Source organism: Euleptes europaea, chromosome 10 (genome assembly GCF_029931775.1).
Source record: "Euleptes europaea isolate rEulEur1 chromosome 10, rEulEur1.hap1, whole genome shotgun sequence".
Lineage (NCBI taxonomy): Eukaryota > Metazoa > Chordata > Lepidosauria > Squamata > Sphaerodactylidae > Euleptes > Euleptes europaea.
Genome location: NC_079321.1, coordinates 20,716,244 through 20,739,554, shown reverse-complemented (window position 1 = coordinate 20,739,554; position 23,311 = coordinate 20,716,244). Strand labels below are relative to the sequence as shown.

The 23,311-nt window shown below is 41.8% G+C and overlaps 1 protein-coding gene across 1 annotated transcript in view; it reads left to right on the top strand.

The window, feature by feature from the left end:
- The window catches only part of KLHL29 (kelch like family member 29), a 416,167-nt gene that overhangs the window by 304,258 nt on the left and 88,598 nt on the right, over positions 1-23,311 (top strand). The window contains exon 5 of the mRNA XM_056856635.1: positions 4,910-5,048. Coding sequence (XP_056712613.1) covers positions 4,910-5,048 — 139 coding nt within the window. The remainder of the gene's footprint in view (positions 1-4,909; positions 5,049-23,311) is intronic.

Below are 23,311 nucleotides of genomic sequence, written 5' to 3'. Positions count from 1 at the left end.
CTCTCAGCTTATGCTCCAAACTGCCAAGTTCTGAGCTGTTGCTATTAAAATACGCAGAGCTTTATTAGAGAATTATTGCTAGAATATTTTACAATTTTATCAATTTTAATGTGATAATTTTAACCAGGGGTTGCTTTTATTGACCTTACACCTTTATATGTACGGGCAGTCTGTGATTCTGCGGTGCAAAACTATTGCGTCTGGAAATTTTGATGTGTTGGCAGGGTACGTGATTGATCAGTTGACCATATTAATAAACTTGACTTGACCGTTGCAAACCTGTTCCCAGTCCCGTGTTTCTTGAATGTTGGGATGAGGAAATGAGTTGCAAGGAAAAGGGGCAGGTTGGCAGAGACATGTGAAGTCCCCTCCTGCTGCTGCTTACCTGCAGATTCTTCTCTGCTGCCACCACTTTGCACCATAACAACAAACAGAAGGTCAGGAACCCTGTATTTACTTCTAAGTATGAAATCCTGCCTCATCCACACAGCTAGTCATGACATAGTGACTGAATCATTTCTCCTTTGTTAGATGTACAAGTGCAGAAATAAGAAATGGTAGATGTGAGACATTATTTATTTTGTATTTTTTATTTTGGTCTGTATTTTTGCCCTGAGAAGGAATGATCACTGTAGTCACCTGTTCTTAGTTCTGCTAGTTGAACTATCTATCATTTTTATTTTAAGATAGACTTCCCCTCCCAGAATGTATCCCAGTCTATCATATTTTTCACCCTGCCCTTCCTCCAGAAATCTCAGGGTCATATATGTGTTTCTCCCATGCTCTGTAAGATAGGTTAGTTCAAGAGAGGGTGACTGGTCTTAGGTCACTAGTGTGCTTCATGGCTGAGTAGGAATTTGAGAGTTTAACACATGCACACACACCACCCTACTCCAACACTGTTAACTGCTACCCAACATTGGCTTTCAGTGCTACTGTGTGATTCTTGGCAACTCCTATAAATATTTTGTTTGTTTGGTTCTTGTAGGTTATCCGGGCTGTGTAACCGTGGTCTTGGAATTTTCTTTCCTGACGTTTCGCCAGCAACTGTGGCAGGCATCTTCAGAGTAGTAACACTGAAGGACAGTGTCTCTCTGAAGGACAGAGTAACACTGTAGTAACACTGAAGGACAGAGACACTGTCCTTCAGTGTTACTACTCTGAAGATGCCTGCCACAGTTGCTGGCGAAACGTCAGGAAAGAAAATTCCAAGACCACGGTTACACAGCCCGGATAACCTACAAGAACCAATGAACTCTGACCGTGAAAGCCTTCGACAATATTTTGTTTGTTTGTTTGTTTGTTTAAAACATTAGCTGCCTTTCTACTAGGGTTGCCAACCTCCAGGTAGTAGCAGGAGATCTCCTGCTATTACAACTGATCTCCAGCCGATATATATCAGTTCACCTGGAGAAAATGGCCGCTTTGGCCATTGGCCTCTATGGCATTGAAGTCCCTCCCCTCCCCACACCCCGCCCTCCTCTGCCTCCGCCCCCAAAACCTCCCGCCAATAGCGAAGAGGGACCTGGCAACCCTACTTTCTACCTTGTGACACTTGAGGCAGCTTACAATATAAATAGGGTTCCCAGGTCTCTCTTCGCCTCCAGTGGGTGGTTTTTGGGGCGGAGCCTGAGGAGGGTGGGGTTTGGGGAGGGGAGGGACTTCAATGTCATAGAGTCCAATTGCCCAAGCGGCCATTTTCTCCAGGTGAACTGATCTCTATCGGCTGGAGATCAGTTGTAATAATATCGGCTGGAGACCAGTTGTAATAGCAGATGTCCAGCTAGTACCTGGAGGTTGGCAACCCTAAATATAAATAAAGCGCCTCCCTGGGGAGGTTGTTTCATAATTGTGGGGCTGCCACTGAAAAGGCCCTCTCTCGTGTGACCACCAAATGAGTTTCTTGGACTGGAAGAACAGTCAGGAAGGCCTCTCCCTGTGATTTTAATTCCCAGGCAGGAACATATGGGAGAAGACAGTACTTCAGATACCACAGTTTCCAGCCATGTAGGGCTTTAAAGGAGAAACCCAACACCTTGAATTGGGCTCGGGAGTGGATCTGTAGCTGGCATAATTGCACCCCAAGCATTGATTGGTGACAGATTCTAGCTTTGGTTATAGGACTAAATGCTTGAATTAAAACACAGGGGAATCCAGGCGTGCTAACTGGTGTGCATCCTGACTGGCAGAAGGTAAAAAGTTCTCTGCTCCTCGGAATGTTTCCAAATTAGGAAAAAAGGGGAAATTTCAGTGTACGTAGGGGCTGTGTTAGTTACCTCATTCAACTGGGATTTTTGAAGGAGATTCTAACAGGCCAGTATTGGGTCAATGTGATTAGAAAAACTTTAAGTAGAGGTTGCTGTTGGGGGTCTGGAATTTTACTGGCATGAATGTTAATGCAGAAGAATCTTTTGTGTCTAAATCAATCAATCAATTGATTAATTATTGAGGTGTCCTGTTTAATGGTGTTGGGCTAGGCAAACGGAGACCCTTGTTTATCTCTGAGGCTGCCTTTGTTTCGTGGGAGTGTCTTAGCATGTGGGATGGGCCACGGCTCAGTGGTAGAACATCTGATTTGCATGCACAAGGTCCCAGGTTAAATCCCCGGCATCCTCAGTTGAAAGAATCAGGCAATAGGTGATATGAAAGGCCTCTGTCCAAGATCCTGGAGAACCACTGCTGCTGAGTAGATGGTCTGATTCAGTATAAGCTTCATGTGTATGTATGTAGTTTCACATAGTCATGCCCCTTGTCTGCTAGCTCCTAACCTTTGTATTGTAGATACCCCAGACCTCAGTTTCTAGGCCTCATGTAATGGGCAGAAAAGAGCTAGTCTCATCCTCAAAACAGAGGAGAGGCAAACAAAATGGGAAGTTGATGGCACACTTGAAATGCATACTTGTTCCAGTGTCAACCTTAGGAAACTCATTGTAATATTTTGTATGGATCAGCTGAAGCCTTATATTGGTCCTGTTGAACCAAAGTCTAATCTACAAAGACCACGATCTCACAGTGTGTGTTAGCAGCGGGTCAGATTACTGATTGGGTTCTGCACAGTGGGGGGGACTCAAGTCACATTTTAGACGAATAAAGAACCCCCCCTCCCCGAACTCAAAGGTTTCAAACTTCTCCAAAGGGAAAATGACCCTGCCTGACCTTGTAGAAAGTTTTGTGTGTCTTTGAGACACGTGACTGCATTTTAACCGAAATGAATGCTGTAAAAATAGCTCCTGAGATGGCACCCATTGGATGGAATAGTTTATTTTGCTCTAATATAGATCTGACATGGGCTGGCTGTTATTTCTGTACCATCTCTAATGATCTGCCTTCTCTCCAGAGAACAGTGACCCATTTCAGTACAGAATAATTAGCCTTTCAGACACCGTTGTACTTCCATTAAATAGATATCAATATGCCAGGTGACATTTGGTGATGAGGCCTGAAAAATATATTTGTTTTTCATGTAGTCTTGGCTTGGATATCCCTGAGAATCATCAATATACATGTTCAGCGTTTGTAAGTTTCTGTTGTTATTGTTTTCAAATAGCTGTCAATTGTATTCCTGTTAATTGTATTCCTCAACGGCATCCAGTTGGCAAGTTATTGTTTTGGGAGTGGTCACGGTTAGGAACAAAGCAGGAATATTTTGGCCTGATTTGTTTTTCCATTAACATGCGGATGACAGCAGTTCTTTAAAGCTACCTTTAGACCTGTAAAAGTGGGTTGAAGCGAAAGGAAAATATTGCTCTTGGAAAGATCTTCACAAGAATGGATCTATGCAGAAAATAATGTGTTAGGAGGAAAATGAAGCTCTTGACCTATTGCAAATGTAGTATGGTAGAAATTGTCCATGAAGCTGAAATTGTCAACAGTGCCACCAATATATTAAATGACATCTCATGCCTTTATCAGATGTGTACATTCTATCTGCCTTACTAGCCATTCTGGTACATTAGTTTAGGAGGTAATTCACCATGGAGTTGCTTACCATTTCCACAATCATATACAGGGGATATGTACCATGGTACTGTTCTGTTCTCTGAGTATAAAGGAGGTAAGAACCAGTATGCACGGTAAGTGAGCTCCTCCAAGACAGAAATACTCTTGGTGATGATTTTGTGTACTCAAGTGTTAAAAATGAATTGCTACCATTCAATGAATTCTGGAAACTTGAGTCTGCATTATGAAATTCAAATCTTTACAAAGGGGGAAATTTTATATTTCAGTAAGTTATATATTTTAACCAACATTTTAATATATTTGAAAGTGTGTCTGCTTTTTTTGAGAATTTTTCCAATTATCGTTGTTAGGCCTGCTTTTCCAATAAACTTTCTTCTAGTTTAATATTATTGTGTTTTGCCAATCATTTAGCTCAAGGCCTTCTGTTGTGTGACTAAGATAAGGATTTTTGCAAGCTTTGCATTTTTTCTTTGAAACATGTCAAGTCCATGCTGCATCATAAGTGTCATGTTTTATTCAGTATTAATCTCAGCACGTTTAAAAGTCACTTGTGTTTGGAGGTGATAAAGCAGTTGTTCTTGCATTCTATTACAACAAAAACTTAACTTTTCAATATTTTGCAGTAATGGTTTGTTGTTGTTGTTGTTTCTAATTTTGTTGATGCAGGAAAACTTTTTTTCCTCTTTGAAATGTAGGATGTTTTGAGTTACATTCAGACCTACTGTTTCTTGTTTTATAAGCATATATATTTATCAATGTATATATATAGTATGTATTTTGTATGTGGTTTCTTTGACTGTCAACATTGAGCCAGTCTTGTCAACAAAGAATATCAAGCATTTCCTGTTTCTCTACTTTCCTTGTTTTTAATTTTTTTTTAAGAATAAAACCTTTTTTAAAAAACCTCTTAATGGGAATCCTGGCACTGTCTGTCTTCTCTGTTCTGCAGAAATGTTGAAGGAGTTGAACCAGCAGCGCAGAGCGAAAGAGTTTACAGACCTGAAAATTATTGTTGAAGGCAAAGAGTTTGAAGTCCACCAAAATGTTCTAGCTTCCTGCAGCTTGTATTTCAAGGACCTGATTAAAAGGTTTGCCTTCCTTCCAGCTGTGATCTGGTCTGTTCTTTTGTAGGGCGCATTTGTGTGGCTTTTTTTCCTCCCCCTCTCTTTCAGGTTTAATGAAGATTTGAGTCTCCTGTCACAGAGCCAGTAGCCATTCTTTCCACTTACTCTGAATGTATATTCTTTTTTTTTTTAAGTACAAACTCAGATTCCATTTGTTGACACATAACCCTGACCATGTACAATTCCTTATCCTCACTAGTTTGCACATGGATTTTGGCTGAAGGATAATGTTCCATCATGAAGCATTTACACTCATAAATGACACCAGTCACAAAACACAACTTATTAGAATAGTCATTTAAAGGGATGCTATGAACTCTTCTTTCAGGTTATGATAACCAATAAGTATATCACTGAAAGATGCCAGGACATACCAAGAGCTATTTAGCAATATGTTCAACCCTTTAAGCTCTGAAGTTTTGACCACATGATATAGATATGGCTGTCAGAAGCCAAATGGTGAATCAAAACCAAGCAGCAACAGAGCCTTTTTTTAAGGAAACATTGAACTCGGATGTTTTTAAACAGGTTTGTGCAACCGAGATAATGTTAAGTTTTAGGAAGCCCTGAATTCTATATGTTCGATAGAGTATTTTATTCCTTGACCAGATAGAAGTTTTTGTTTTGAGTCAGATACAGTATATATTTCCTAAGAATCGTGTTTCCATCTTTGCATTTTTCTCCCTCCGTTTCTAGCTAGTTGATTCTGAACATTGCATGACGATCTTTTATTTTCCATTACATTGGAGGGTTTTTTTTAATTTCCATGCTTCGTGTTACCCACGTAGAAATGGTCACGACTGTTGTATTAGTGTAGCCACATGGGGGTGGGGAACACCCACAAGAATAATTTTCATATTTCTCTCAGACATCAGCAAATTAATGAGGCTGCTGATATATATATACATATTTTTGCCTTACAGTATTTTCCTGACCAAACTCTGAACCTGGACTGTGCTTTTTAAAAAAAGGAGATTACAAGAGATTATGCTTGCTTTCAAATCCTGCATTTAAACGTTGCCAACTAACACAGTAGCAGCTGTATTTTATTCCAGGATGGCATGTTTGCTGGTATCTCCTTTTCAGTGTGTTCCTCTTTCTTGCATAAAGCTTGGGTTTTTTTTTCTTCTAATTGTGGCAATGTGATGCTTCTGTCGTATAATTGCCCTGACTGCCTTATCAATTATTCATTAAAAAAGTTGGCCCGATAGCATGTTCCTCCCCCCCACTCCATAAATCTAATGATAGTGAGCTTTTGCTGCTCTCTGTCTCTGCTCTCCTGTCTGCTCATTATCACTTACTAGTTAAGGCTACATTATATGCCTCTTGCAGAGATGAGATATGTATTCTTCAGGGAAAGCGAATTGTAGGATCCATTTATAGAAACCCAGTAATTGAGTGGCCATGCAGTGTCATTGAGTTTAGCTGTGAAGGCTTGCTAGTTAGATCACCAGGTAAGTCTGTTTCTGGAGAAAATCAGGGATGGCAATTATTTATTGCAGCTAGTTGTCAGATGGAGATGAACTGTTAGCCTGATCGCTTCTATCATAATCGGAGGTCTTATTTAAGTCTAACTGGTCGTCTTTTAGACTGTTGCCACAGAAAGAAGTACTTGCAATGTTGCAATGGTCCTTTTCATTTGTTCTAGTTACCTACAAATAAGCATATTTCAGTTTTAAGATTTTCTGATCATTTGCGTGTATGTTAGTTGCATGTATTGTAGACTAGCAACCGAAGCCTTAAACAGATGAGGCGGTCATTTGGAGCCAATAAATGCAGAATGGAACAGTTCAGCATCCCTCTCCCACCACTTGAATTGTAGTTATTAGGACGGAACAGTACATTTTATCAAGCATAGGTTCCCCATTCCGTGCTTTCTGGTAGTGCGGGGGATGAGACAGTTTCCGAAGAGAAGCAGTGGACAAAATAGGCTCTACTTAAACCTTCCCTCCATATTCTTGCCCAGTGCAAGGTTGACACCAGTCAATCTTGGTTCTGATTTTGGTGCCCAGCTGGGGTTGGGGAACAGAAACCAAAATGGCTGGCATGGGACTGGGGGGAGATGCAGCGGGATGGGTGAAGAATTAAACACTACTTAATTCCACCCATGAGTTTCCCCCTGGAAATACCAGTCCATTCATTCTATTCAGCTATCACAGCAACCTTGTACGGAACAAGAATTGTTTTAACAAGGCTGGACAGGTATTAGACTCAATCATTCATGAAATTAGACTTTCTGAGATTGGCACCTCTAGATAATCGTAACTTTGCCTCTAATAGGTTCAGAGAAGGGCTCCTTCAGACCTTATTCAGTTTGAGCAAGAGGGAATTTTAGACTTTGATTAGGAGATAAGGGGTACCATTTCTCAGAACCATTAGGAATCTCTGTTACTGCATCTTAGGCTCGATTTGTGCGACCTGTTCTAGGCCTTGTTTTCAGTCCACGTTGCCACTTTGCCCACAAATGTTTCAGTTTGTCAGTGGTATACAAACAGCTGAATGATCACTGGTATACCAACAGTCCACCATGCATTTGTTTCAGAGTATTCAGGTTACTTGTTTACCTCCTACCAATTCCACATGGATGGGTTGGGGGACGGGTGTGGTGGAGAGGTATCAAATGACTTTGTAAACACGGCCCCAAAATGCGTCCCGTAGATCAGCTCTTACAAGAACTCTAGCTAATGCATTCCAGAACCCTAAAATGCCCTTCAAATTGTGAAAACTTCAGACTTAGAAAATAACCTGAACCTGAAATGTGTCCAAATAAGTCTCCAAAAGTTTGGGACTCTGTTTTGTATTGTTTTCTTCTGAAATTCTCAAAGGCTTTTCCTTATGCATTTGGCAGCTTTATTCAGGTTTCACATCCAACTCACATCTTTAGGAGTCTACAATTTCATAGTAATGGAATGTCTATTTCCAAGTCTCTTCATATTTAGGTACTAGTATAGTATTTCATTGGTAAGCTAGATGGGAAAAGTCCTAACGTTGAGGCACTAAACACTGGCATCTGGCCCTGAAATGCCAGCAAAAACCTGGGCCTGATTAGGGCAGTGGTGGGGAAATACCAGATTAGAAAAAAATCACAGTAGTTTTGTTGACCTTGTGGTCTAATGGTGCGTTTGCGGTCTGTGTCTTTTATGTGTGCCATCTGTGAGAGTGATTAATTCTGCCTCTGCCCTGTTGTGGGTCTTTTGGGCTGTGGCCCCAGTCAGGGGAACAGCCTTCTTCAAATGTTAAGGAAGTTCCCACTTTGTTGATTTTTAGGAAGTTTTGCAAAGCTGTGTTATTTAGGAGGACGTTCGGAGGAGACTCGGGCCGTTCAGGCATTTGAGACAATTTAGGATTTACCTGGGTTAGATCCATTTCTTTTTAGGCTGGTTGGTGTTGTTTTTTGTTTGTTTTTTACTGTATTCTGTTTTAATTGCTCTAGTAGGGTATAAATATTTGATTACATAAGTAATATATGTATAAAGCACACCCACAAGGAGATTAGAAGTGAGTGAGTTTGGGGCCAAATGTTTTTTTCTGGCAGGGGGCATCCTGCATTCCTTGGTTTATTCATTTTATCTGTGAAAGCACGTGGATTCCGTGCCTTGGGACATTTCTTCTGGCTTGAGTTTCAGTGTCCAGGAGAAACGAAGACAGAAATAATTGTGAACTCTCTAATCCAGATTCTCCTTTTGATTCTGTAGTTGCCTGTCTACTGAAAGCCTACTGACAGCAAAGACCCACAACTGTAAGGGGGAGAAAATTAACTGTGATGGGTGTTTCTATCATGCTACTTATCAACAACATTGTTGATAACAGTGGGGCTCCCTTTAAGACGAAGCCAGATAGAATATTCACAGTGGTGCAAGCAGATAGACACACATGGTGACACAATCTTTGCCATTCAAAAAGAACAGGGAGATGATGTTGTATGTTGTTCAGTTGTGATCCGAGACACTCTCTTTATCCAGAGAAATAACGTCAGTAGTCTCTGTTAAACCATTTATAAAATCTAGGAGATGATCTGGTGACTTGATGGAAAGAACATAGTGTTCTATTCCATATAGCTCAAGGGGAAAGAGGTGCAAAGAATGCTTCAGATGCCTTTTCCTTCTACCTAAGTGAATGAATTATTGTTATGGAAAATATTTCCATTCTCTTACAGGTGGCTCCCTTTTGGAAAGGACCTGTACGTTTTGTTAGCCAGTGGCACATATCCCACCTTAACGTTTTAGCTGGCTGTCAGGTTTGACGTTGTGCAGCAGCCAGACTCCTGGAAAACATGTTTTTTTACAGTACAAATTCATGGGAATTTTTATAAAATGAGATGGGAGTTCCAAAAGTATTAGACTTTTTATGCGAAGGGCGCAGGGATGGAATTTCCCCCCTGTTTTGTTCTTGGATCTGCCCTGCTGTGTGTAGGCAATATAGGAACCAAAAGCATTAATAGGTTTTACATACAACTTAAATCCATACAAATATTCAGGTTTTTTTAGAAATTGAAAACCAGGATCCCAGCGCAATCCACCCTGGATTATCCATTCCTGCTCTCAGGGAAGTGTTCATACATGCAAGAAGCCTGTGGGCCCTGCATGTGCAAGGTATGGCTGAGTCAGGATGCACCTTCATGTATCTCGTGATCTTGAGGGTTCATTTGGCTGAGGTGCCTCTTCAGTAGCAACAACAATTTTTTTCTGTTGCCTAGACAATGAAAACCCTTGATCTAATATCTTTACAATAGTACCTTATGCTGAGATGCTGTGGTGATTATTTTAATTAGTGGCTTTATATATCCAGACAGTTGAAAACCAGGCTTCTAATTGAGTGGAATAATGGTTGACATCCCCGGCGACAATTACTAGATTTGTCAGATTGACACCAAAGATTGACTCCAGAGTGACGGAGGGAACACTTTGACCTGTTCAGCAGACAAAATCTGGCAAGTCAAAACAGACAGGACCGTTCTGAAAACTCTATGCGCTATAAGTCAACCAGACATCTGTTCCATGAGCACTACAGCTATGAGTGTAGAATTGGTTCTTTCTCTTTCTGATAGAACTGCAAATCTTATCTAAGAAATGACAGACTGATCACTGTTCTTGCTTTTGCTTTGGCTAAACAGGTGTGAGCCGCATTGCCGTCACCAGGTGATTTGCGCAACCTAGCTATATTTACCTGCATCTCTCAGCCTCTTCTGGCAGCTTTGGGGGATTTGATAGGCAAGGGCAAAGGAGAATAGTTATCTAAATGAGAGACACTTGCCTCCAAATGGCTAGGGGACAGAAGCTGCACAAAACAGAAACAAGGGACCCTATGAACTCTGGGAAAGATAAAGTTGTGTATAAGGGGAGAAACATATAGGCAGAGTGACAGCATAAATGTTCAAAGGCTACTTTCTGATATGACTTAAAATGTCTTCAGTCATATGCCTTACAGAAGATAGATCAGATCATCAGAGGTTCCATGGTTTTAGTTGGTACGTGGCTCATACAGGGCTTCCTCACATGCCTCAACTCTCCTCCTGTATGTTTAGTTGTGTACAATATAATTTGAGGGGAGTGAACATATTTCTGTGCTAGGTTAGGGCAGTTCTTTCTGGTCTTTCAATTTCTCATCTGTCTTCTTAACATCTTTTCTCCAGTCTGAGGTTTTATCTTCTGTTCCTTCTTTTGGACATGTATTGCTTTTGTTCTTCTTCGACCTCTGACTTCCTTGTCTTCAATGTGTTCCCTTCAAGCATCTGCCTTTTTATTTATGAGCTTATATTCTCTTACCTTTCTACTCTTATTTCTCTCTTGGGTCCCTTCCTGACTCCTTTGTGACATTTATGCGGTATACCTATTTTTCAAACCAAGGGCTTCCTGCTCTGTTACCGTGCCATGTTTCTCTCATGTTGTCTGTCTCCCCCTATATGGAACTTTCTCATTCCTAGCATTCATGGGGTCCCTTGTTCCAAAGCTGCTTAAAAAACCCTCTTCTGCATTCATCTTCTTCCATACCCTTATTGTCTGTTTTAGACTGGAAACCTGCAGGTAGGTCTTTTGATGTTATTTATTTATTTATTTACATTTCTACCCCTCTCTCCCCAACCCAAAGGTTGGGCTCAGAGCGGCTTACACAATCTAAAACATAATAAAAAAATGACACATTTAAAAATATAGATTAAACTACAATTTAATGCCCCTCAATGGTGCTAAAACCCCAATAATGCCCCTCAATGGTGCTAAAACCCCAAAAATAGCAATCTGTAGGCAGCAGATGAATCTAACCCCCCCCCCAAGGTGGTATAGAAGGGGTGGTGTTCGGCAATGGGGAAGGGGGGGAAGGACTAGGGAGGACAGTAATTCTAAGGAGAACCGTTGCTGGCCTCAACCATAAGCCTGGCGAAATAGCTCCGTCTTGCCGGCCCTGCTGAATTCCTGAGGGTCCCGCAGGGCCCTGATCTCACTAGGGAGGCTATTCCATCAGGCAGGGGCCAGGGCCAAAAAAGCCCTGGCCCTGGTCAAGGCCAGCCGGATACTCCTTGGGTCGGGGATCACCAGCAAGTTGGTATTACATGAACATAAGTTTCTCTGGGGAACATACCAGGAGAGGCGGTTATACATTGCTTAGGCGTTGGTGCTGTTGTCATTAATGTGTGTGTGTGTGTAAAGTGCCTTCAAGTTGCAGCCGACTTATGGCGACCCCTTTTGGGGTTTTCATGGCAAGAGACTTAACAGAGGTGGTTTGCCAGTGTCTTCCTCTGCACAGCAGCTGTCGTATTCCTTGGTGGTCTCCCATCCAAATACTAACCAGGGCTGACCCTGCTTAGCTTCTGAGGTCTGACAAGATCAGGCTAGCCTGGGCAATCCAGGTCAGGGTGTTGTCATTATTACAGCGGTTGAATGTCAGCAGGCAGATCTTATGCCAAAACAAAATTCTACTGATGGAGCCCATTCATAAAATAGTGGGCAACCAGTACATTCAACTAAGGAAATTATTATTCATAACTTTTATGGCCCTTTTTCAGTGTACAAAATGCTGAACAATTGTTCTGCTGGTTTATTTTCACAATCATGATAATCCAGGAGCATGTATCCTGTGAAAGTGAATGACCTGCCCACGTGAGCTTCGTGGCACGTCTGAAGATGTGCAGTGAGGTCTCCAACATTCATTCTGACATGTCGGTCCTTGGCAGACCATGTTCTTCCTGTCCCACAGAAAACATCATTAGAGTCACACTGGAAACTCTAGTGATTGGCTCATGGCTTCCCATCATTAAATGTCTGGCAAGAGAACATCTCTTTCCTTCGTTTCTTTGAACGCTGCACTGCTGTGCTTTCATTCCTGTTTTGGCTCTGTTTTGATGTATCTTGTGCTTCCTGCTTGTTTGTGCTTCTCCCCCCCCCCTCATCCGATTCTGTTTTGCTGGATGTTTTGTTCCCCCACCCACCCATCACATAACCAGTGTGAACTATGTGTATGCTAATACAAAATATAAACATACAAGCAGTAGGGGCCAGTGAGATGTAGCAGCATTGCTGAAGCTAAGTAGGCTATGATCCATAGACTTGGAGACCCTTGGGAACCCCTGTAAGAGTAGGATATAATACATTTTAAAAAGAAAGAAAACATCCACATAGCAATTTGACAGTGGTTCATGCCTATCCTTGGCAAATAATGGGGAAAACCCCCACTTAGACAATATATCTAAGCGACAAAGAGCCTATAAAATTGAGCCAGTTAACTGAACAAATAGTTAACTATACTCCAGTGTCTGGAGATTTACATAAATCTAGAGCAAGAAAATACTTCTATACGTTTTGCCACATTTGAGTGAAACGCATCGTATAACACCAGCTGTGTACTAGGCTCTTCTTTTATGATGGTGCAGTTAATGTGATTAAGGGAGATCAGTCCTGAATGAAGTAGAGGAAACCGTTCAGTGTCTGGAAAGGAAACAACATTCTCTCCCAATACATTCTGTATTCGGTCCTCTGCAGTCCTTGGACTCCTGGGAGCATTTCATCTGTTTTAATTTTTATGTAATTCCACAGCCAACTGGGCCGCTGTGTAGCATAGTAGGCGAGCCGGCTTCTGGTAATGCTTTTGTGCCTGTTTGTGCCAACATTGGCTTGGTTTGTTTGTTCCTCCAGAAACAGACCTTCAGGGAGCTCACTCTATCCTAAGTCTTCAGAGGGAGGGCAGCGAGTCAAGGAACATAGTCTTCCAAAGACAGCTGGCTCATTCTCTGGCTACTTGTTTAAGCCAGACCCTTGACACTTCCTCCCCAAAAGACTGAACAGGGAAACATCTGTGATTCCGTATGTCAGCTGTGCTGCTATAGCGTTATGCTTCCCTTATGAAGGTAAGCTCATCCCAATTGACTTTAATAACCAATTGTTTGCTTGTTTATCTAGAAGAAGAAGAGTTGGTCTTTGTACCCCCAGTTTTCTTTACCTTAAGGAGTCTCAGAGCGGCTTGCAATCACAATCCCTTCCTCTCCCCACAGCAGGCACCTTGTGAGGTCGGTGGGGCTGAGAGAATTCTGAGAGAACTGTGACTGGCCCACGGCCACCCAGCAGTCTTCATGTGAAGGAGTGGGGAATTGAATCGGTTCTCCAGATTAGAGCCTGCCAATCATAACCACGCCCTAGCCTGATCTCGTCAGATCTCAGAAGCTAAGCAGGGTCAGCCCTGGTTAGTATTTGGATGGGAGACCACCAAGGAATACCAGGGTTGCTGTGCAGAGGAAGGCACTGGCAAACCACCTCTGTTCGTCTCTTGCCATGAAAATCCCAAAAGAGGTCGCCATAAGTCAGCTGCGACTTGACGGCACTTTACACACACACACACAATCATAACCACTACACCCACTCTGGCACTTATGTATTTCTCTTATTAATATATTTTTAAAGAGAGCCAGCATGACATAGTGGTTAAGAGTGGCAGACTCTAATCTGGAGAACCGGGTTTGATTCCCCACTCCTCCACATGAGTGGCGGATGCTAATCTGAAGAACTGGTTCGGTTCCCCACTCCTCCACATTAAGTCTGCAGGGTGACTTTGGGCCAGTTAAAGTTCTCTCAGAACTGTCTCATCCCACTCGGAGGCCGGCAATGGCAAACCACCTCCAAAAGTCTCTTGCCTTGAAAACCCTATGGGGTCGCCATAAGTCACCTGTGACTTGACGGCACTTTCCACTACCAGAATATGGAATTGTTTCTGCTGGTTTAGTTCTTGCCACATCTCTTAGTCTGTTTTGTCATCTAATTATCTTTGATGTGGCATTGACTGTGGGTGAGAATATGGAATGTGTGAATTTGCTTCAGTGAAATACGAATCTTTTGCCGACTGACCAGCCATGAATTTAAGCCAAAAGTGTATATTAGACCAGATATCCCATATGCCTAACTTCTTTGGTGAAGGGGGGAAGAAGAGGCTAGATAATTGGATTTTGTGCCTGGGTGTGTAGAATTTATGAGACAAATTCATGAAGCTATTACTGTACATTGTACTTTATAACATGCTTTTACCAGGCCTTTAAAAAGAAAACCCAAACCATATAGAGATACAAATAGTAACCAACGTTTATTTTGAAAACTATGCCCATAATGTAATTCTAAAAAAGTATTAATAGTGCATTTAAAAAATAAAAAAAAACACCAAATCTATTATAATTGGACATTCATGCCTTATGGCATTCATATTGCAATGATGCTGCTGTAGAAAGATCCTCATTTACTTGACTGATTACTTTGCAGCTGTAGCTACTTCACTAAATTATATGTGCTTTGCATATAATGTTGTGTGCTGCGGAAATCCATCACTTTGCATGTGACATAGCTGCCTTTGTATGTATCCCGTGAGTTGTAAGGCATTATAACGAATCGTAAATAAAGCTCATAGGGAAAGGATGCCATTTTCTGTTCTTTTCCGGGCTGGGAATATGCTGTAGGTGGAACCCTATTTCTCTGCTTGTTTACCCCATTATAAACAGACCTATTGGGGTTTGAAAACTAATAATTTGGAGGATAAAATCAAAGAGTGAGCAGTCCAAGTATCACTTGGTTTTGTTATGCCTCCCAGTCCCTTCAGGAGTAATGCTTTCCCCCTTAGCCTAAACTAAGGGCAGTCCAAGTATCACTTGGTTTTGTTATGCCTCCCAGTCCCTTCAGGAGTAATGCTTTCTCACTTAGCCTTGAACCAGGTTTCTTCTAATGAGACCATAAACTCAAAGACACACAGAGCCATCATGAGGACCGCAGCTCCTATTTTTTGCCCCTCAAAACAATTTGAGAAACATGCAGCAAAAAAGCAAAAATGGATTTTCATCTCAAGAAAATCCTCTGATTCTCCCACCCGCCCACCCTCCAATCTTGGGTTTTCTGTATCTGTCAGTTCCAAATAAAACATCTAGGGAAGGAGAACCAATTTATTTTATTATATTTATTCTTTTTTGTCTAGGTAAAAAAATAAAATCTCCTGTTCTTTTTCCTTTTTAGTAGGCAAATATTTATACTTTAAATATTTCAGTCTTGCCAGGAAGCAAAGCCAAAGGGATCAGCATGTCACAGATTCATTCTGGGGGCTGGGGAGCTTGGAATTTGAATTAGCAAATGTAAGTTTGAACCACAGGAGCCAGCACTCCTGAGAAGCTATACAGAGCCTGTAGTCTGTTAATGGAACGCAGCAGCAGCAACAGGATTAAAGGAGGATTATACAGAGGCCCTTGACTCGGAGGTGACGGGAAAGCCTTGTAATAGAGAATTGGATGCTGACTTTGGGGCTCGGACCAAAATGCCTCAGATGTCTGTGAGAAGTATTTTGCTCCTAATCAAAATGGCTGAAAGGAAATCTGATACGTACCATGGCTTCTGTCCTGAAATGCTGAGCTGGACGGGCCCGGTTGTATCCATAGTCCAGGCTTCTAAGTGGCATTTGGCCTAACTGCTTATGGCCAGTTAAAATCACCTCTGGGCAACCAGGCTGGGAAAACTTTTGAAAACTGAGGAAGACGTGGTTTCTTTCAATCTGCTAATGTGTAGGGTCTTCAGGTCCCTCTCCGCCACCGGTGGGAGGTTTTGAGGGCGGAGCCTGAGGATGGTGGAGTTTGGGGAGGGGAGGGACTTCAATGCCATAGAGTCCTATTGCCAAAGTGGCCATTTTCTCCAGGTGAACTGATCTCTATTGGCTGGAGATCAGTTGTAATAGCAAATCTCCAGCTAGTACCTGGAGGTTGGCAACCCTACTAATGTGCTACAAATAATTGACAGGCTTGTAAACACGTTTGTGGACTAGTCATTTTGGTACGCTTATTTGGCAAGTTTGCTGTAGTTAATTTTTTAATAAAAGTAAAATTTCAGGCCACCACAGCAAAAGCCACACCGTTATCCATTAAATGAATAACAAGGTGCTAAGCTGTATGAGCCCTGATTTGGATAGTCCGTGGCTAGCCCAATCTTGTCAGATCTCAGAAGCTAGGCAGGGTCGGCCCTGGTTTGGAGACCACCAAGGAAGTCCAGGGTCACTACACAGAGGCAGACAATGGCAAACCACCTCTGTTTGATTGCCTCTTGCCTTGAAAACCCTATGGGGTTGCCATAAGACAGCTGTGACTTGACCACTTTTCAGCACCACCAAGCTGTATGGATGAAACTGATGTTACTTGGGAAAATAATAGAGAGACCTATAATTGTTTGTGCCCATTTTCTTTGTGAAAGTATCTTTGCAATGCAGAGGTCTCAGTTACAACCCTCAGAGGTCTCAATTACAAATTCAGATTTTCAAACACAGTTAAATTAGTTCCAGGTAGTTTAGTAGCATATTGAGTGTAAATTGGTATCAACCACCAGTGTCAGGGTCTGGTTGCTAGTTGGAACTTCCTGTTTACTGCAACTTGAAATAAGAGAGCTTTAAAATGTACAATCGGAACCTCAGTTTTTAACTGGCAGTTGAACTTTGACATAAACAAGCTTTTTATTTTAATTTTATTTTTTTACAATTCTTGGCCAAGCCAGAGTAATTTTTAGTTTGATTCCCTGGTTTTATTTAAAAGTCCTATTTTTTAGATTCCTCTTGGGTGACCATCCTGCTATATTCCACAGGTATGAGATGCTTTTTATAGCATCAAACAAAGCTAAGAAGCTGTTTGTAGTTACAGGGCAGTGCCCGATTTACGTATAAGCTAAACAAGCTATAGCTTAGGGCCCCACTCTCTTGGGGGCCCCCAAAAAAATTAAAGGAAAAAAAAACTGGATGTACATTTCCAAAATATAAGATAAAAAAACAAATACAATAAAACCTACATACAGCAACAGTGTTTTGTGTTGTGTAGGCTCCTATGATGTAAGTAATGGGCCCCGCCTGCTAGCCTGCTCCCTAAAATGATGTAAGTAATGGGCCCCGTTACCTTCAATAGCTTAGGGCCTCATCAAACCTAAAACCGGCCCTGTTACAGGGCTTTTCTATAACACATTTCATGTCATTCACAATTCTTCTGTGCAGATGGCTTCATTTTGAACATCCTGAGTTTGTTTTGACTTGCTAATGTAACTCGCGCATGTAACTGATATCAGACAGCTGTCTAAAATATGTATAGGTAGCTTTTCCATATGTAATGCAAATCTGAGTAAGGATATGGCCAACCTTCAAAAGACAATCAGACATTTAATCAGCCCAAATAAATATGGTGAGCAGGTTTAATGGGACCTATGTAGCTGAACCATGGCAAAGAATCCCTGTTAGAAATTTCTGTTAGAAGCAGCGGTGGAAGATACTGTCCATAAGTGGTGGAAGATACTGTCCATAAGTTGATGAATTGACCACTCCTCCTTATAAAAGCTGCTTCCATCAGATTCTGAGTGTGTCTTTGATCTTGAGAAGACTTTATTATATAGAACTATAATTCTGTTTCAGGGAAAGGTGTCTTTGATGTGATATTTTTGTAAGGAAGTGTTTGCATCTGTGTACGTGTGCATACGCAGAGAGAAAAGTGACCTTTCGTCGCAACTCAGAAGGCAGGTCTACTGCCATCAGTCATTAAAATGTAGCTTCGTGCCCATTTTAGGTCTCTAAAGCAATTTCAGGCATATATTAATGCCTGGAATTTAGGAGTATTTGCAAACACACTTCATTAGATCTTTATCTAAATCTTCTTTCTCTGTGCGTTTGTCTCTTTCCTCTCTGAAAGGTTGTGTTCTTTTATCTTCAAATTAGTTGATAAGAGGACAAAGGGGGAAAAAATAGAACCCGTTTTCTGCTTTACAGATTATGCTTACAAATGACCCTTCCTTTGCACAAGAAGATGCTTTTGCATATTTTGTCTCTGTTCTCCGTTGAAATCGAAACAGTAACAAAACTAAGTGGACAGTCCCTATCCAAGTGCATTTGTTTTTAGTTAAATCAATTGGGCCCAAAGTTATTTTAAAAGTTGTTTTCTTTATGTAGCCTCCAGAGCAGAAAATATAATGCTGCCTCGCTTATCTCTTGACTGCTAGGGAAGTCAGAGGTCTATCCATCACCCCACTGTAGGCTTGGAGCTTTGTGGGCCTGAAAGAATTCCCTGACAGCCCTATAAAATTAAGCTGTTAAAAAAAACTCTCCTAGCTTGTTTCAGCACTGGCCTAAACACACTCCATTGCTGTTTAGCCCCTGATAAATCTCAGGTCTCATTTTAAATCACTTCCTAATTTTAATGAGCTTATCTATCAGGCTTCACCAGATTTTTCACTGCAGCCTGTCTCTGAGATTGCCCGACTGATAAAAACGAAGACTAAAATTGTTTATTATTACACTTTATTCTTCTAGAAGCAAAACTTTCTTTTCCCCGTGGGTTGTTGGGGAAATTATTGATTTCCTGCCACAGTGTGGAATGTTTGACCTTTCTAATGTGAGCAGTGATTACAAGGCCAATAAATGACATCATTCTATTTAAACTTTTAGGGCAAAGAACAAAACTGGTCAGCTTATTCGCATTTAAGTGTCCACTGACTTCTAAAACATTCATGAGCCAATGGATCAGAGACATATAACATCAGGAGGACCCAAAGTTCAGATCTGGAGAGAGGCTTGCACTGATAATACCCTTTAATATAGTCAGTTAACATTAATTCTTTACACCTTGTGGGTAATGTTACAAGGTTTTCACTCATTTGGAAACATTAGGGGGCTATTCAGATATATAAAAGTAAAGACTTTTAAAGTCACATGAACACCCATGAAGCTGCCTTATACTGAATCAGACCCTTGGTCCATCAAAGTCTGTATTGTCTACTCAGACCAGTAGCAGCTCTCCAGGATATCTCAGGCAGAGGTCTTTCACATCACCTACTTGCCTAGTCCCTTTAACTGGAGATGCCGGTGACTGAACCTGGGACCTTTTACATGCCAAGCAGATGCTCAAATCTGAGCTACAGTCCTTCCCCAAGGCCTGTTTCCCCCACCCTCCACTGCCATTCCTTGTATAAAGCTTTGGAAGGTTTTGGGGCTGGAGCAAAGAATATAAGAAGATTTGGGCTGGAACATACAAATACTCCATCTAGTCCAGCATCTTGCTTCACACAGTAGCCAAACAGTTGCCCTGGAGGGCCAACTAATGGCCTAGAAGCCAAGGCCTCAACTAATGTTGCGTCTGAGTACTAGTATTCAGTGGTTTAATGCCTCTAAAGGTAGAGGCACCCTTTAGTAACCATTGATGAACCTCTCGTCTGTGGATATGTCTAATCCCCTTTTAAAGCCATCTAGACTCATGGCCATCACTACATTCATTGGCAAAAATCCCCCAATTTAATTACTCATGAAGTAAAGAACTGCTTTGTTTTGGCTGTTGCCCATCAACTTCATTGAGTGCCCCCAAGTTCTAGTATTATGAGTACCTCTCATTAGTTGTTTATTTTTTAAAATGTATGTTAGAAATCTCTCTTCCTCCCACTGTAAACACACACATAGCTCCTTATGGGGGGGGGGGGTTGCCCCTTTGAACACGCCTGTTCTGAGCAGCAGAAGTCTGATCATGAGTTAGGGTTGCCAGCTCTGGGTTGGGAAATACCTGGAGATTTGGGGGGGGGGTAGAGCCTGAGGAGGGCGGGGTTTGAGGAGGGGAGGGACTTCAATGGGGTATAATGCATAGAGTCCACCCTCCAAAGCATCCATTTTTTCCAGGTGAACTCTGTCGCCTGGAGATCAGTTGTAATAGCAGGAGATCTCCAGCCACCACCTGGAGGTTTGGGGAAGAAAAAAACCTATGCTGTAAATAGTAAAGACAGTAGAAGAAGGCAGCACGAGGCTCACTATAAAGGACCCAAAGGCATGTAATAAGACAAGGCTTATAAATTACTGAAATGCAATTTTACTATAAATAGCAAGAAGCAAACACAGAAACAAAACAAAATACACTCACTTGTGAACGTGTTAATGCACACGGAATGCCTCGCAGGGCTTAAACTGAGAAACACCAAACTGGCTTATGCAAATAAAAAATAATAATAAAGAAACATGTAATAATTCAAATAGTTGCCACTAGGGGTTATATTCAACACACAGAAAACAGTCACTAAGGGCTGAAAATCTCTCAAATGTAGTAAACGGCACTAATATTCAATTGAAATGTATGTGCTTGCCACTTATAAATCACAAAGAACGTAGGAACAACAGAACAGTGGGTCCATGGCTAAGGTCCATAGCAAGGACGCGTTTCGAAATCTTCATCAGCTTGCCAACCCAAGATGATGTAAGGACCGCCGTGATGCGTATTTTCTATTTGAATAATTACATGTTTCTTTATTATTATTTTTTATTTGCATAAACCAGTTTGGTGTTTCTCAGTTTAAGCCCTGCGAGGCATTCTGTGTGCATTAACACGTTCACAAGTGAGTGTATTTTGTTTTGCTTCTGTGTTTGCTCTTCGCTATTTATAGTAAAATTGCATTTCAGTAATTTATAAGCCTTGTCTTATTATATGCCTTATAGTGAGCCTCGTGCTGCCTTCTTCTACAACCACCTGGAGGTTGGCAAGACTAACATGAGTTCTCCTTTTGTTGGGTACAGCTGGGGTTTGCAAAAGGGGTAGAAAACCTCTTCATTTCTCAAAAGTTCCTACTAAGACGCAGGATTCCCCCCCCCCCCGTCACCCTCCCTCCACTGAAAGCAACAATTGCTGTGAAACTTGTACAATAATTCTCTCACCGTTATTTGATATTCACACATTGCTTGTGGCAGGAGAACATGCCCTACAATGGATTCCTGTGAGGTCCAATGAGCAGGTTGTGCCATCTATTAAATGAAGACATCCCAAATACTGTAGATGAAGTATGTGATCAAGAATACTCTCCATTAATTGGCCTCCAGTTTAATTCCATTTCCAGGCTATGGTGTAATCTGGCTGTAACACTGTGTTGAATCCCGCTATGCCATACAGTTCTGAGCAAGACATTGCTGAAGAGCTATTTAAGTTCAAGCACATATTTTTCTTTTCCAATTAGTGTTACTCTGTAGAAAAGACAAAACAGCTATTTGAGGCAGTTGTTACAGTCCGGTCTGGAGGTTCCATACGGTCTGATCAGAGAAGGAGGATATCGGGTTTGCTGAAATATATACCTTGTGCTGTGTCTTGTACTAGCAAAAATGCAAGATGAGATGCAGTTGTATTAACTTAGCGAGAGGGCTTCTTGCAATGACTTCTTTGTCAGATCCCCCTTCTGTGGGATCCAACCCGCTGTATTTCTACTGTCATGATGGTTTTTCTATACATACATGGACACAGGGAGAGGCTGTGGCTCGGTAGAAGAAGCTCTGCTTTGCATGCAGAAGGTCCCTGGTTCAATCCCTGGCATCTCCAGTTAAAAGGACCAGGCAAAGTTGACATGAAAGGCCTGAGACCTGGAGAGCCACTGCCAGTCTGAATAGACAGTACTGACCCTAATGGACCAATGGCCTGATTCAGTATAAGGCAGACTCATGTGTGTACACACGACTTCTCTGCTTCTTTGAAAACTCATTTTTTTAATCTCTTAGAAGCCATGTAAGCCAATAATCCATCTGCTTCTAGTCTACTTAAGATCCTACAAACCAGTTTCTCGCCATGGACGCCATACTTATTGTGTGTGTGTGTGTGTTGTTTTTAAAAATTATTCTGTTTGCTGAGCCAGGCCCTTTCAGAGTACTTATTCAGATCCAAGTGATATATTTAAACCATACCCATGATCTGTATGCAGCATGAATATCCCAGTGGCAGCTACTTGCCAATATCAAACTGTCACAGGAGAAGAAAAGGATACAATTTTCTTTTCCATTTCTGGCGGGTCGTGTAACATCAATAATCTCTGCTGGGTATTATGCTCTCTATAAGAGGCTTTTGTGATTGATTAAACACCTTAACTTTGTTTTGGTGTTTAATCAATTGAAGCAGCCATTTATAGCTCCATGTATTACAAAGGAGAAGAGATTATCACTTAATTATTCCAAGGAACAATAACTGGGTGGAATTGCTTCTAATACTGGTGTTTTCTAAATTCTAATGGCGGCTAAAGGTGTTAACAGCTTTCTCACCCCCACCCCCAATGAACAGGAGCCTTGTGGCCTCACCTGAAAGACTTAGAAAATTTCATCCCAGCAGAAGTTTCATGGACTGAAGCCCACTTCTTCAGATCCAAAAATGTAGTCGCAGGTCCATGAGGCTCTGATCTGAATGGTCCAGACTAGCCTGATCTCGGAAGCTAAGGAGGGTCTGCCCTGGTTAGTATTTGGATGGGAGACCACCAAGGAATACCAGGGTCGCTACGTAGAGGGAGGCAGTGGCAAACCACCTCTGAACGTCTTCTGCCTTGAAAACCCTACGGGGTCACCATAAGTAAGGTTGCCATCTTCGGGTTGGGAAATACCTGGTGGTTTTGGGGGTGGAGTCTGAGGAGGGCGGGGTTTGGAGGGGGGAGGATCTTCAAAGCCATAGAGTCCAATTGCCAAAGCGGCCATTTTCTCCAAGTGAACTGATCTCTGTTGGCAGGAGATCAGTCTTAATAGTGGGAGATTTCCAGCCACCACCTCGAGGTTGGCAACCCTAAACATAAGTCAGCTGTAACTTGACAGTGGGGGGTGGGGAGTCCATGAAAGTTTGTGCTGGGAAAAGTGTTGTTAGTCTCTAAGGTGACACAAGACTTCTGCTTATTTTCAAGGACAGCTTTCACCCATTTGCTGCTATTTGCTTCTGTTGGCTTCAAAGGCAACAAGGTTAGCCACTTGCAGGGTTAGATTAGCACCCT